The sequence below is a fragment of the Meleagris gallopavo genome, chromosome 9 (genome assembly GCF_905368555.1).
Source record: "Meleagris gallopavo chromosome 9, MGAL_WU_HG_1.1, whole genome shotgun sequence".
In the NCBI taxonomy this organism is placed as follows: domain Eukaryota; kingdom Metazoa; phylum Chordata; class Aves; order Galliformes; family Phasianidae; genus Meleagris; species Meleagris gallopavo.
In genome coordinates, this window is record NC_139412.1 from 17,897,189 (window position 1) to 17,912,482 (window position 15,294).

Genomic DNA, 15,294 nt, shown 5'->3' on the forward strand with positions numbered 1-15,294 from the left:
CAGACCGCCTCTGACTTCTGGGAGCAGTTGGCAGGCTGAGCTTCTCCTTCCACCCATAGGGGAACCTCTGGGTAAGATTTGAACACTTGATAATATTCAGCATTTCCTCAGGAAACTCAGACATCTCTATAGAGTTGGTTTTATAACTTGATGTGCTTGTGGACAGGCTTCTTCCTTTGTGTGTGCTTCGCAGACAGTAAATTCATCACCAGGAATCCCAAGAATTGGTGCATCTACTGCTTCAATATAGTACACTACTCATGAATCTAGCCATAAGAGTTCTCACTGAATGCAACCAGATTCCTTAAGTACGACCACAGGAGTGCACTGAATGCAACTAGATTGAAGGTGTATCATGTTGTTAGTACATCTGTAATTTCACAGTTCAATATATTGTATGCTGCTGGGCTATTATTACTGAATTAGGGCATCACTTAGAATCTAAACCCAGCCATCCCCTCTGGTATCTGGGGACAGTCTGGAACACAAGGGTTTTATTTTCTGCCAAATTATGTTGCACTTTAATGAAACAGTGGTGGAAACACTGGCTCTAGAACAGCTCACAACATACCTGTTATTGTGATAAGAAATACAGACACCAACATTAGTAACTTACTAAAGCAACTTACTGATTATCTGATACTCTTATCCAGATATGAATAACTGTAACAAAACACGCTACTAAGAACAGCTTTTTTTGTTTTGTTTTGTTTTGTTTTGTTGTTTTTTATTTAAATAATTTATCATTATTAAATCTCTGTTGCCAAAGAGGAATTGTTCCAGTGAGGAAGCAGTACACTTTCCTCTTGAGAACAAAAACAAAACATGAATCTAATGATGTCACAGTATAGTCATCCTAGAAAAGTGAATTATGTTGTTTTTTGTTTTTTTTTCAGAAGAGCTGATTAAATGCTTCATACTCAGTGTTTGAAAATCAGAACTTTCATGTGTCCCACATGCCCTTGCACTTAACAGCCACAGAAGCGATGGATGCAGAAGTGGTAACACTGCCAGCACAGAGGGGCCAGGATTGGAGCTGTGCTAGGAGCACTCACACAAACAGTTCCTCACCACACGGAGCACAAGCCTGTCACAGCCTATTGCACTGCACGCTGTCCTTCCTTGCTTTACTGCAAAGGAATTAAAAGTTATCTACACCAGACACTTACAAGTTAATTTTGCATTTCCTACAACTAAGTTGTAGGATCATTAGTTGATCGAGTTCTAATCACTAGCATTTGTGACTTAGTAGGACAACAACGCTGCCTCTGGAGGAATGGTAGAAGTAATTAAAGGATGGGCAACAACCGAGCTCTCAACAAAGTGTTTCTCTGTGCAGTGCCATCAGCAGCTCCGGGGCCTTTTCCAAAGCCAGTGGGCTGTTCTGTGGTCCTGGTGCCACCTAGGGGACAGCTGCAAAAGACCAAGGAACACGTCACAGGCAGGACGGCATCGTTTAACTAACGTAACTCTCAACATTTGGTCCAGTTGACCTAACTTTGAGAAATTAAGAGCACATACTAAATTATTTAGTTTGTTTAATTAAAAACGTGACTTGGCACGCATGGGCTTACTAGAAAGAGTAAGCTATTTGAAAATCCTAAGAATGCTAGAAAAAGAATTTTACCACTAGACAGCAAACCAATCCATTCCAGATATGGCATTTATCCGTTTTTCTAATCACCATAAACATATGCAAGTGCATCAAGTCTTCTATACACACATCTGTTTTACAAGCTTCCATTTTATCTCAAATCCCTTAGACAACATGTAACTATCCTGTTTGGCTAGAAGCAATACCCTTCCTAAACTGTTTGATAACATCCCCGCCAGTAATATAATAGATCATTTCTTACTTCCTTCTCTAACAGTGTTGACACCAATGAATGCCATTAACAGACGAACACCATCACCACCAGCAGGAAAAGAAACCAACAAAAACTGTGCTGACCCCCGAAGTGGGGGCACTTCTCTCAGTGGAGGTGGTGGTGCGAGTTCTTCACTTAATCCGGAGACAAAAACTGCCTTTTCTATTTTTATTAGTGCTTTAATAAGAGTAAAAAAGTAAGGTTTTATTTGCAAAAGAGCTTTACAGGAACAGTGTGAAAATGCATTTACTTCTGCATATGAATTCTTTTTCTCATAGTTCTTCTCAGAAATATCTTTTGTTATTAATTCACAGGGATGAGACAAGTCCTTTTCTTCTCCTTCTTTATGAGTCTTCTGATGAGACGGAACAAAAAGGCACTTACCTAAACACAGTAACAACTGAGGATGATTTCCTAACCTTTGTAAGTGTCATGGAAGATATAAAGATACTAAAGAAACAAAGGAAAGCTGCCCATATTTTAGAACAAGTTGCATCTGAAAACAAAAGAAAAACTGAGATAATTGTGAAGCTGGAAGGAAAGCATCAATCAGGTGGACTAAGAACGCACTCTTTAAAGAGGGTCTGGAGAGATGTATTATCAAAAAAAGCTTTCAGCTTTTCAGAGGAGATGAAACATGGGCAGGGATCCATGCACACACAGAGGTGCTGCTCAGTTTTATCTTTAAAAATCTTTTATGCAGTTGTACTGCACCCAGAGTAGCCTGTGGAATAGGGTATCATCATCAGCGTGGAAAGGCAATGAGCTCTCCTTCCCCTGCAGCTTACCTCAGCGTGAAGCCATACATCTCAATAACAACAACAAAAATCAATTGCTACTGAGAGCTTCCCAAGGTGTTTCTAAATCAGCTAGCTTGGTGCTCACCCTGAAGTCATCACCTTCTTTTAACCTTCAGAAAAGCAGAAGGTCCAGCACACTCTCTGAATATTGTCAGCCTTCCAGTTTAGGATCACTAAGTGGGCGATGCTCAGCAGCACACCAGGCCTGCCCCACGCTCATGTAACTGGGTCTGCTTTTAAACAGGTGGAACATTCAGCAGCAAGACCTGGTGTAAAAGGGACAAGGTGGAATACTCAGTATTTGGGGAAGGTGGTGCAGAGGGTGTCCATTACATGGTAGAACAATGAGAAAAACCTTATATTGGCCTGTCAAAAATCTACAGACTCGCACCTACAGAAGAAGTCCAAATTGTAACAATCAGTGTCTGGACAACTTTTTAATCAGAAAGTGCAGTTCTGGAAAGAAATAATTTCTTTGCAAACAAGTAGGAAAATTAGGGATCTGTGGCAATCTAAGTACTAAAGATGCCATAAGATTGGTATGCAACATGAAGATTGCCAAAATGATGAAAAAAGAAGAGAAACACCCAGGTAATACATATTTCTTATCTTTTCCCAAAATAAATGATGTATAATTCTGTCACAAATCCCAGCCAAAAAAAAAAAAACAAAACAACAAAACTCATTGTCTACAATGGAATTTTAGAAGTTTAACTCCTGTGTTAATAGGATGTCAGTCACTACTTGGCACTACATCTAATCTATCTCAGTGCATGGAATTGCTGGCTCCTCTTCCCACTGCAAAGCTATATAAACAACGCGTGCAGCTTCAGCCTGCATTCTCAGTAGGAACGTGTCTGAGCTTAGGTCCCTTTGCCAAAATGTGACACATATGTATACATTCTGTATGCATATCTTCCCCACAGCCAAAGGAAGACTTGAACAGCGGTTTAATGCATTAAATGTTTAAATGTTAATTTAAATGTCAGATCAAAGAGTGTGAATCTTCTATCTCATTTGCAGCTCACCTTTGTCCAGCCTACATGCTTCTGTACCAACCAAAGCATTCCTGCTCTTCATAAAGATGTACATACAGGCATTTTCTGAAGATGTTTGTTCTGTTCTTACAAAAGTCTTTGAAATTAAAAGCCACTCAACTGCTTGAACAACAGATGAAAGCAAACAGAAGTGAGCACAACCAAAACACATTGCATTCATTTTTAATTTTTGGCAATGTGCCCGAAAGTTTCCTTGCACTCTTTTTCACAGAATCGTAGACTGGCTTAGGTTGGAAGGGACCTTAAAGATCATCAACTCCAACCCCTGCCATGGGCTGGCTGCTCCCCCAGCTCAGGGTGCCCAGGGCCCACCCAGCCCGGCTTTGGGCACCTCCAGGATGGGCACCCACAGCTCTGGGCAGCAGTGCCAGGGCCTCACCGCCCTTTGTGTAAAGAGTTTCCTCCTAACATATAACCCCCCTTAACTTCTTCCCTCTTTTGTTCAAAGTCATTCCCCTTTGTCTTATCACTATCAGACCATGGATAAGTTGGTTCCCCTCCTGCTTATAAACTCCCTTCAAGTACTTGAAGGCTGCAGCGAGATCTCCCCGGATCCTTCTCCTTTCTAGGTAGAACAAATCCAGCTCCCTCAGCCTTCTTCTTCACACAAGGGGTGCTCCAGCCCTATGAGCATCTTCCTCCTCTGGACCCGCTCCAACAGCCCCACATCCATCTTGTGCTGGGGGCTCCACACCTGGATGCTGTGCTGCAGATGGGGTCTCACAAGAGCAAAGCAGAGGGGGACAATCACCTCCCTGCCCACTGCCAGCCCTCTGTTGATGCAGCCCAGGAAACTGTTGATCTGGGCTGTGAGCACACACTGCTGGCTCATGTCTGGGTTTTCATCCACCAGGAACCCCCAGGTCTTTCTCTGCAGGGCTGCTCTCAAGGAATTCTCCCATTCTGTACACATATCTGGGATTGCCCCAATCCACGAGCAACACCCGGCACTTGGCCTTGTTCAACCTCATTCTGTTCACATGTGCCCACTTTTCAAGCCTGTCCATGTCCCTCTAGATAGCATCCCTTTCTTACATCATATCAACTGCACCACGCAGCTTGGTGCCATCATTTACCAGAGGGTTACACTCTCCTTGGCCTGTCTCTTCTGACAAATGTACCTGCAGAATCCCTTCTTGATATTTTTCATATTCCTTGCCAAGTTCAGTAGATGTTTTCCAGTAAATGTATTTGTTCTGAACAACAACAAACAAAACACCTATTTATGACAATGCTTTCCATTTGGTTTATGGAACTAATTCTAAATGAAGAAAGCGAGGCTTTCTTAGAACACCATAGCAGGCTTGATAATCTTCAATGACATTTTTTTTTTGTTTTCTGTGCAGAAAGGAAGTTACATTCAATAAATCAGGAAAAACTACTAGTACTTAGCTACTACCTACCACCATATGATTGGTGTCACAAACCATTACAAAAGGCAGTATGTTTGACTGCAAACATGCAGAAGAGTAATGCTTTGAATTCAACAGTCTATATGTTCTTATGTAAGATTTGTCATATGCATATAATCTGTTAAGAAAACATACTGAAATCTGCATCAGAAAATTCAGTGTGCATCCATTTTATTCTTCTGCAGCACTTAAATACAAACAAATTTTCAACACCAAGTTATCTACACTGAGAAACCTCACTGAAACACTCCTCAGACATGAGAAAATTCTGCTATAAGTAACCAACCATTCATTCAGCAGTCATTACTGCTCACAATACATACAAAGAAACAGAGATCAGCATGGTAAAATGTAAGTATTTAAGTTCATTCACAATTAAAGGCTCTTTATTTGGCTTGAATAATAACATGAAGCTGGAGCTGGTTTTTCAACACATACTTGGTCCATATAAATGATAGTGTTTTATAGTTTGGGGCTGCTGGACGGTTAGGCTTTTTTAATAGTTACAGTAAATTTTATTCACTTTTATGAGCAGATTACTTCTATTTGGAATCCAGTATAGTTACTACCATGTCCTTCAGCAATCATTTGAAGGTTTCACTGTGAGAAGTTATAGGCTCTTTAAACTAATGTAATTTATTCTACTGCCCGAAATTTCCTGAAAACTTTTGGCATCTCTTACTGATTAAATCAAAATCAGCAGCAAGTTGAATACCTCAGACCAAATTTGTTTTGATTATGGAGTTTTTATTAATGTGATTGTTTTATATATAATGAACATGCAAGATATAAAAGAGGTTTACAAGTCCTTGACTGCAGTAGCTTGAATAATAATAAAAAAGTAATGGCAGACACTTATGTTAGCTGCATAAAACAGCAGGTCTTCTCCCTCTGAACGCACTGAAGGGAATATGTAATTTACAGAATACACTTTCTTTCTGAAACAGACTACATCATGCAAATGTTGTAATAAAGAATCTTTTCTGAAGCTACTGTTAAACACATGGACAAAAACTAAACCAAATGAGTAACAGCAACAACAGATTGATCAGACCATATGATCCACTGAGCTGGGCACAGCACAAAACCTACACATCTCCAAGACAAAAAATGCTTCTGCATTACTACTACTAGACCAAAACTTCCACAATCACACAAAACAAAGCACTTCTGAGGAAAAATATTTTGACCACTTGAAGCATTTGACATTCAGCATACAATATTAATATTAATTAACAGTGAATCATCAGCACACACTGCACATTATGTCTTGTGTTTATTTGCCAGAAGTGTAGCCTCATGGTATATATGATGATGATCAATCAACCATATCTTGGGTTGTGCCAACTGTACCCTGGGCTGCATCAAGAGAAGAGTGACCAGTCGCTCCATCTACAAGAAGGGCCGTAAGGAGGATCCGGGGAACTACAGGCCTGTCAGCCTGACCTCGGTACCGGGGAAAATAATGGAGCAAATCATCTTGGGTGAGATCGCACACAGCACGTGCATGGTGTCCAGGGGATCAGGCCCAGCCAGCACGGGTTCATGAAAGGCAGATCATGCTTGACCAACCCCGTCTCCTTCTACGAGTGGGTGACCAGACGGGTAGATGAGGGAAAGGCTGTTGATGTAGTCTACCTAGGCATCAGCAAAGCCTTTGACACGGTCTCTCACAGGCTTCTTCTGGGGAAACTGGCTGCCCGTGGCCTGGACAGGTATACCTTCTTTGGGTAAGGCTAGAGGGCCGTGCCCAGCGGGTAGTGGTTAATGGAGCTAAGTCCAACTGGCGACCCATTTCAAGTGGTGTCCCCCAAGAGTTGGTACTGGGACCCATCTTGTTTAATATCTTCATTGATGACCTAGATGAAGGCATTGAGTGCACCCTCAGTAAGTTTGCAGATGACACCAAGTTGGGAGGTGGTGTGCATCTTTCTGAGGGTAGGGAGGCCCGTCAGAGGACCTAGATAAGCTGGATTGCTGGGCTGAGATAAATGGGATGAGGTTCAACAAGGTCAAGTGTCGGGTCCTGCACTTTGGCCACAACACTCCATGCAGCATTATAGGCTTGGGGACGAGTGGCTGGATGACTGTGAAGAGGAAAGGGACCTGGGGGTGCTGGTTGATGCTTGGCTGAACATGAACTGACAGGGTGCCCAGGTGGCCAAGAGGGCCAACGGCATCCTGGCCTGCATTAGAAATGGTGTGGCCAGCAGGAGCAGGGAGGTATCATCCCCTGTACTCAGCTCTGGTGAGGCTGCACTTGAGTATTGTGTTCAGTTTTGGGCCCCTCACTACAAAAAAAGATATTGAGGCCCTGGAGCATGTCCAGAGAAGGCAATAAAACTGGTGAGGGGTCTGGAGCACAAGTCTTGTGAGGAGCGGCTGAGGGAGCTGGGATTGTTCAGTCTGGAGAAGAGGAGGCTCAGGGGAGACCTCACTGCACTCTGCAACTTCCTGAAGGGAGGTTGTGATGAGGAGGGGTTTGGTCTCTTCTCCCAGGCAACAAACAGGACCCAAGGAAATGGCCACAAGTTGTATCAGAGGAGGTTTAGGTTGGACACGAGGAAAAACTTTTTCTCTCAGTGGTCAGGCACTGGAATGGCTGCCCAGCGAGGTGGTGGGGTCACCGTCCCTGGCAGTGTTCAAGAGGCATCTGGATGAGGAGCTGCGAGATGTGGTTTAGTGCTTGTGGTAGCAGTGGTAATGGGAGAATCGTTGGACTAGATGATCTTATAGGTCGTTTCCAACCTCGTGATTCTATGATTCTATGAGTAGTTTGAGAGAGGTGATTCTGTCCATCTACTCTGCTCCCATGAGACCCCACCTGCAGTACTACATCCACTTCTGGGATCCCCAGGACAAGAAGGACACGGAGCTGTTGGAGCGGGTCCAGAGGAGGGCCATGAAGATGATCAGAGGGTTGGAGTACCTCTACTATGAAGATAGGCTGAGAAAGGTTGGGGCTGTTCAGACCAGAGAAGAGAAGGCCCTGGGGTGACCTTATAGTGGTCTTCCAGTACCTAAAGTGGGCCTACAGAAAAGATGGGCAGGGACTTTTTATAAGGGCATGTAGTGACTGGACAAGGGGAAATGGTTTTAAACTGGTAGAGGGTAGATTTAGACTGGATATTAAGATGAAATTCTTTACTGTGAGGGAGGTGAGACACTGGAACAGGTTGCCCAGTGAGGTTGTGGATGCCCCATCCCTGGAAGCATTCAAGGCCAAGCTGGATGGATTGGGAGCAACCCGGTCTAGAGAGAGGTGTCCCTGCCTATAGCAGGGAAGTTGGAACTAGGTGATCTTAAAGGTCCCTTCCAACCCAAACCATTCTATGATACTATGATTTTATGTTCTGCTACAAGATCCTGTACAGTTTTTCTAGCATTAATTACACTGGAGCCTGTGTTCAAAAAATATTTTCAATCACCAAGATTCTGAACACCACTTCGTCTTGAAATAATGGACCTTAAGCAAATTCTTAATCATTAATTCTGCAGTTGAAAGACCAAAATGGTAGGTGAAATGTGGAAAATGTTGGAAATGAATTTAAAGCTCTTGTTCCGTTTACTCTCCCCCTGACAGCAAAGCCACAGCATGACTTCCATGCCCCAGTTTCACCTTCATGTTTTCACTCAATTTTTAGGGGCTGTTGCATCAGTGAAATATTGCTAAAAACATCCCTGGCATGTGGAACCAAGCCCTCTTGCCCCAGTTCTGTATACAGTTTCAGTAAATGACAGTGAGAAAGAAAGGCAGAGCAGAATTAAGGGAAAAAAGAGACAATGCAAAAGGTTGGTAGAATGCCTTGAGATGGAATCACTGTCAAAAACTACTGAATCACATTTCACATCAATGTCCTAAAAGGTGGGAAATAGCAATGAGTGTTCATACGTCAGCATGCCCTATATCTTTTTGTGAATGATGATTATTGACAAGTGACCACTCAGTACAAATAATTGTAGTGTACAGTATGTAATGTGTTTCATGGTTAGCTAACACCTGAAATTTCGTTTCTGTCCTCCAGTATCATGGAACATATAGTGTAGAATCTTTTCCAGCTTCTGAAATGATCTGTAACTGATCACCAAGTATCTTGCCCCGATTTTGACCCAAGATATTCCAGCACATACCACTTTGCACTGAATCATGTAAAATCAGTTATTGAACAAATTTGACAGGAAACACAGCAATGCTTGCTTATCTAGATGAGATCAAGCCTGAGTCCTTGTAAATGATGTACTAGGCATTGCTTTAGCTCCACAGAAAGCAGTAATTCTGCAATGAGAATTATGCAGTCTTTATTGGACCATAAAATTAGAGTAAGGAATACCCTAGGGAAAACAAATTTAGAGATACTGAAGTGAGATACACTTTCCTGAAAAATAGACCAAACTTGTAGAATTTTCTGTAGTTGAGATTATCGTGTTAAACACTGTTATGCAAATAAATTGGTATTAGAATCTGAAGGAGGCAAAGTTGTCAAAATTACGTGGATCTAAGATCTTCAAAATAAGCTGATCAGCTGCCAAGATCAGAATGTTTGCTTTGCTGTCTCACATCCCACTAAATCCATTAAAGTCAGCTTACCACTCACCACACCAAGTGCTGAATGCACACACACACACAGAATGTGACCATTTCATGGCCTTATTTACGTGCTGCTGTTAATTGCTTTTCAGTCTTCTAGTGAACGTCACAGTGTACTGGACAAGGTTTCTACAAACGGTGAAAGGCAGTTCTCTGACATGAGATTTTCAGCAGACATAACATTTAATCGCCCTTAGTAACAGCATGAGTCTTTTGCTATTCACATTTTACTTAAAATTGTTAAAATTGAGAGCTTAATTAACAGGGAGATTTTTGCTTCAATCGGGAAAAGAATTATTTTATTTGTACAATCAAACATCATACACATCCTGCTAAAATTTCTATGTGAGTAAAACAAACCAAGCATACAACACAGAAGACTTCCCCCGAGCCCTCATATAAACTAATAATGCAGTGGAAAAATACTGAAATACAAGAAAAAGCACGAAAGCTTATTACATACTTGCAATGCTAATCAACAGGTTCCTCAACTAATGCACATCTAGTAAGATGGAAACAGCTTAAAGCTAAGGGACATTTAAAATAATAACCCTGTAAAAACTACAATGACCTTAAATTCACGTCATCCATTACTCTCTCTTGTTATGACATTATATAAAGGGCTGAAATGACTCCATCCGGCACATCTGGAACACTTCATTAGCTACAGGAAAGAAGGGGACAGGCTCTTCTCTTCAGCACGGTCTGTTGTGACACAACAAGGGGAGATGGTTTCAAGCTTAAAGAGGGTAGATTTAGGTTGGATGTAAGGAAAAAGTCTTTTACAGAGTGGGTGGTGAGGGACTGGCACAGGTTGCCCAGGGAGGTGCTGGTGCCCCATTCCTGGAGATGCACAAGGTCAGGCTGGACAGGCTCTGAGTACCTGATGGAGCTGTGGGTGTCATTCGCTGCAGGGGAGTTGGACCAGATGGGCTTTAAGGGCCCCTTCCAACTCTAAGGATTCTATGATTCCATGAAGTGTCCAAGGAAAAAAAAAGGACATTCAGACAACAGTAATATGACCAACGAGTTCTCAGCATTTAAATGCTATCAGCCATTAAATAATTCAGAATACAAAATAATCACCGAGGGTGTACTGGAAGTGCTCACCAGAAGCAGCTATCAGCAAAGCTCCCTAAAGCGCTGCTCATCAACCACCGCCCGCACTGCGCAGGGCAGCGGCACCCCGGCGCGGAGCCTGGCTGGAGCACAGCGCTTACAAACAACCACACAGAACAAAAGCATCTTACCCTTTGCCGCATGAACTTCCTCTGCCTTTCTCAGCTAAAAGAGCGGCCCATCTCCGATTCTACCAGATCATCCTTCTCTTCCTGCCTTTGAGATCCCGCAATTTTGAGACTTCTCGTGGTTTAGAACGCGTTTTCACAGAGCGCTAAAAGCCACTGCAACCAGGATTTGCCGTTGGCGAGCTCGGTCACTTTCCCGCGCGCAAACGTTACTATTTCTCCCCTCCAGCTCTCGCAGCCCCCTCAGCGCTCAGCCATCCAGCAGGCGGCAGCGCCTCGGCTCGGCAGCGCCTCGGCTCGGCAGCGCCTCGGCTCGGCAGCGCCTCGGCTCGGCAGCGCCTCGGCTCGGCAGCGCCTCGGCTCGGCAGCGCCTCGGCTCGGCAGCGCCTCGGCTCGGCAGCGCCTCGGCTCGGCAGCGCCTCGGCTCGGCAGCGCCTCGGCTCGGCAGCGCCTCGGCTCGGCAGCGCCTCGGCTCGGCAGCGCCTCGGCCGCCGCTCCGCCCCGCTCCTTCCGCCGGCAGCCCTGAGCGCGGTGCGGAGCGGGAGCGCGACTGGCCGCGCGACTGGCCGCTAGGGGATGAGGGCCGGGTAAGGGCCGGCGATAGCGGGGTGCTGCTGGCTGTGTTTGCGTATCGGAAGCCCGGCGGGTTCCGATGAAAGCAGAGATGAAGGTCGGATGCCTTTCCTTCCGCCAACCCTACGCTGGGCTGGTTTTAAACCGGATCAAGACCATAGAGACTCGCTGGCGGCCGGTGCTCGCCAAGTACCGGAACCGCACCGTGGCTGTTCATATCGCCCTTAAGGACTGGGAGGATGAGTCGTGGAGGGCGATTCTTTTGGATAGGTTGGGAATGACGCTGCAGGAGGTGCAAGAGCTGCTGGAAAAAGGGGAGCAGTTCGGCAGAGGAGTTATTGCAGGTAGGCAGCTTTGGGCCGTGCATTTCCGAGCAAGCTTTTCATGTCTAAGCGTGTTTTCCTCAGACGGGTACGTCCTGCTTTGCACGGCCGGGCATCGCCATCCAGCCGTGCTGGGCAGTGCTGCTGCTCCCCGAGCTGAGCATCTCTGGGCAGGGGGCAGTTCCACTTTTTTTTTTTTAATATCTTTGAGCTTATGAAATCTTGCAGCGTTTTACAGTACAGTACAGTCAAGAGAACTTACGATACAGCATTGCTTTTCATGTCATGTTAGATCAGTTCTGTTTCAGTTCTACAGCTGCTCTATCAGTCTTACTACTTGGGCAGTGAATGATTTTATTTCTGTAGTACAAAGTTAAGATAGAGTGATGCTTCTTAAATTATTTTGTGCAGAATGTAGGAATGGAATGTTGTTTCTGCATTAGATGTTAGAAAGGGGAATTGATCTGAAGAAGTAGAGAACAATGCGTTTCTATTTTGTAACTGGTCCTTAGAAATAGCTGATGTGAAAAAGTAGAAATATCATATGTTAGTAACATACTTTAGAAATACAGTTGCTGAATTGTGTGATTTATTCTTGCTTGCAAAACTGCAATAATTTTTAAATGTTCCAAATAGTATAGGTGTAGTATTATGGGCTAGAAAGCATATTGTAGGGCTATTCTGTTTGGATAAGAGACCCTTGGCAAAAGAAAAACAGAATTAACAAACACCAAAGAAGCCAGAGCCTCTACACAAGGCTGGCTTGCCTTGCTCTGTGGGTAGGTTGGGATGCAACAGGCAGGCATTGGGGTACTGCCCCTATCCTCCTTGCACGCTTATCTCTATGCAAGGACGAGCAGATGCCCAGAAACGATGACCGAGTGTTGAATGAGCAAGAGTGAGAACTAATTAGTGACATATGCTTAGCTAGCAAAAATTGATGTTTAGCCAGTATCTGTATGTTTAGTTGAGTGTCGGGAAGATTGGCTGAGTACTTCAGGTTCACAATGAGGAACCAGGGGAGAAAGAGATAAGCGTCAAGTAATGGGGCATAAAAGATATAAAGCTGTTTTCTGCGTGCTCTCCTGCTTGCAGGAGGCCCAACATCGCAATTGCGAATAAAATCTGCTTTATCAGAGATACCGTCTTGATAAATTATTTGGATATTTCCAACAAGAAGAATAATGTGCGTTATTGCTCTGAATACTCACAAAGTTTGTGTCGAACATTCCCTCTTATTGTAGGTGTCAATAAAGTTTTCACACCCTGTATCTCACATTCTCATTTGCATATTTTTAGCAATTCCTTCTATCGCATGTTCCAGAAGATTGTTCTGGTTCTTTGGTGCTGAAAATTGTTAGGTACTAAGGAATGTGTGGATTGATAACCTTCATGTAAAGTGCATGCTAAACTGAGTAGTTGTAAAAGCTTCCTTGGTAATTTAGTATTTTTAATCTTTAAACAACATTGAAATTCCCTCTTGCAACATGTGATAAAGTAAGTAAATTTTACAAGAGTAAAAAGGGTTCCAGAGAGCAGGAATTTCCATATGACTTAATGATTTTAAGGTGTTAGTGGAGTCCTGATGGGAGGTGACAAATCAATGAACCAGTTTCAAGGACAAATGTAGGTGAGAAATTTTTGCTAGTTTTCTATCTGATTAGTTGCAGGCTTCTTCTAACAATTATCTATCACTGAGCTGTATTACTGCGTGCTTCTGCTGTTCTTCAGCTTACAAAGTCAGTCACACCAGCTGTCTTCTGCAACAGCCGACACTTGTTTAAGGTGTGCAGTCTTGTTTTGTAGTCTTCTTCTGGCAGCATAAATTAGCAGTTTTGTATGGGCTCTGAGAGGATTTACTTTTGGAAAACTTTTTTCTAGTTTCTCAAACTGTTTTCTTTTTCTGATACAGGATTAATTGACATTGGAGAGACATCCCTGTATCCAGAAGATTTGCCCCCTGAAAAGATTTTGGAGCTGGAAAACAAAGCTGTTCTCAGTCATCTAGAACAGAAATACTTGACTGTTGTTTCAAATCCAAGATGGCTTCTGGAACCAATCCCTGCAAAAGGGAGCAGAGGAGTGTGGCAGGTCAACATCCCTGATGAACTGATCCCATCAGAATCATAGGAGTTGCCTCACACTGTGTTTTCTTCTGCCTGAATGCAAACTTCTTGACAGATCACCTTCTTAAATACCAGTGAATTGAACAGAACTCCTTCCAAAAGTAATTGCATGAAGAATTACTATTTTGAAGAGAGATAATCAAGATCCCATTTTTCATGACTGAAAATGAGTGATGTTCTACTAGATGTTTTATGTACATGTAAGTGTAAATAAATCATCATTTTATAATGCATGGTTGAGGTAATGTGTTCTGATTTAAAATGACTCCAGCCTAATGTTATATGATGCACGTGTATCTGGCTATATATATATATATATATATATAAATATATATAAAAGTATTCAGAGAAAAAAAAAAAAAACTAACACTAGCAACCTCTCAGTCAGCTGCTATATCTGAAGCAATTTCTTCAAATTTGAGATTAGAGACCACCACTGGGAAACAGTTGCTTAAAGAATTGCATGAATCTCATACACTGATCTTGAACTCATTTCTCACATGAAACAGAGGCATTACCATACTATTCTTCATTTCTAAATGAAACTATTCCCTGGTAGCAAGCCCACACATTCTCTTCAATGAAAGGCAGTGACGCTCACCCCTCTTTGTTTTGGTCTGAAGCTGTTCCCTTTTAGGAGCTAAGCAGTTAAAAAAGAAAACAAACAAACAAACAAAAACAGGATAGGAGAGCTGGAGAAGACTTTTTATTAAGACAGATTATTTGAACATTTGCACGTCTTGCCCGGAGATGCTGAGAATGGAGCAGCTCCCCATGCAGGCAGAACACCCCTGCTTCTCCTTGGGTGGCACTTGTTCTATTATGGACACAGGGCAAATGCAGGGAATATGCTCTTTTTTTTTTATCCAAAGCTTAACTTGCACTTTGGCAGCAATTAAGGACAATCTTTATTTGGGCTGCACTAGAAACATCACTGAGAAATGCACAGAATCACAGAATTGTAGGGGTTGGAAGGGACCTCCAGAGATCATCGAGACCAACCCCGCTGCCAAAGCAGGTTCCCTACACCAGGTCGCACGGGTAGGCGTCCAGGCGAGACTTGAATATCTCCAGAGAAGGAGACTCCACAACCTCCCTGGGCAGCCTGTTCCAGTGCTCCGTCACCTCACCGTGAAGAAGTTCTTACGCACATTCGTGCGAAACTTCCTGTGCTGCAGCTGATGTCCGTTTCCCCTCGTCCTGTCTCCACGTACCACTGAAAAGAGACTGGCCTCACTGCTATGGCCGCCACACCTCAGATATTTATAAACCTGGATCAGGTCCCCTCTCAGTCTTCTT

The 15,294-nt window shown here is 43.3% G+C and overlaps 1 protein-coding gene and 1 long non-coding RNA gene across 5 annotated transcripts in view; one reads left to right on the top strand and one right to left on the bottom strand.

The window, feature by feature from the left end:
• The window catches only part of LOC104912220 (uncharacterized), a 65,512-nt gene extending 54,127 nt beyond the window's left edge, over positions 1–11,385 (bottom strand). For all 4 annotated transcript variants that reach the window (XR_014884980.1, XR_014884977.1, XR_014884978.1 and 1 more), the window contains exon 1: positions 10,977–11,385. This is a non-coding gene — a long non-coding RNA (uncharacterized LOC104912220). The remainder of the gene's footprint in view (positions 1–10,976) is intronic.
• Positions 11,386–11,473: 88 nt separating this feature from the next.
• On the top strand, positions 11,474–14,228 carry LOC100548247 (protein EOLA1-like). The gene is made up of 2 exons (XM_003208490.5): positions 11,474–11,890; positions 13,782–14,228. The coding sequence occupies exons 1-2, from the start codon at positions 11,626–11,628 to the stop codon at positions 13,997–13,999; spliced, it is 483 nt and encodes a 160-aa protein (XP_003208538.2). The 5' UTR covers positions 11,474–11,625; the 3' UTR covers positions 14,000–14,228.
• The last annotated feature ends 1,066 nt before the right edge of the window (positions 14,229–15,294 follow it).

Excerpts from the sequence above, each read along its gene's own strand:
- LOC100548247 (XM_003208490.5), top strand. The coding sequence starts at position 11,626 with ATGAAAGCAGAGATGAAGGTCGGATGCCTTTCCTTCCGCCAACCCTAC. Across the intron at positions 11,891-13,781 it reads CGGCAGAGGAGTTATTGCAG|GATTAATTGACATTGGAGAG; the intron begins GTAGGCAGCTTT and ends TTTCTGATACAG.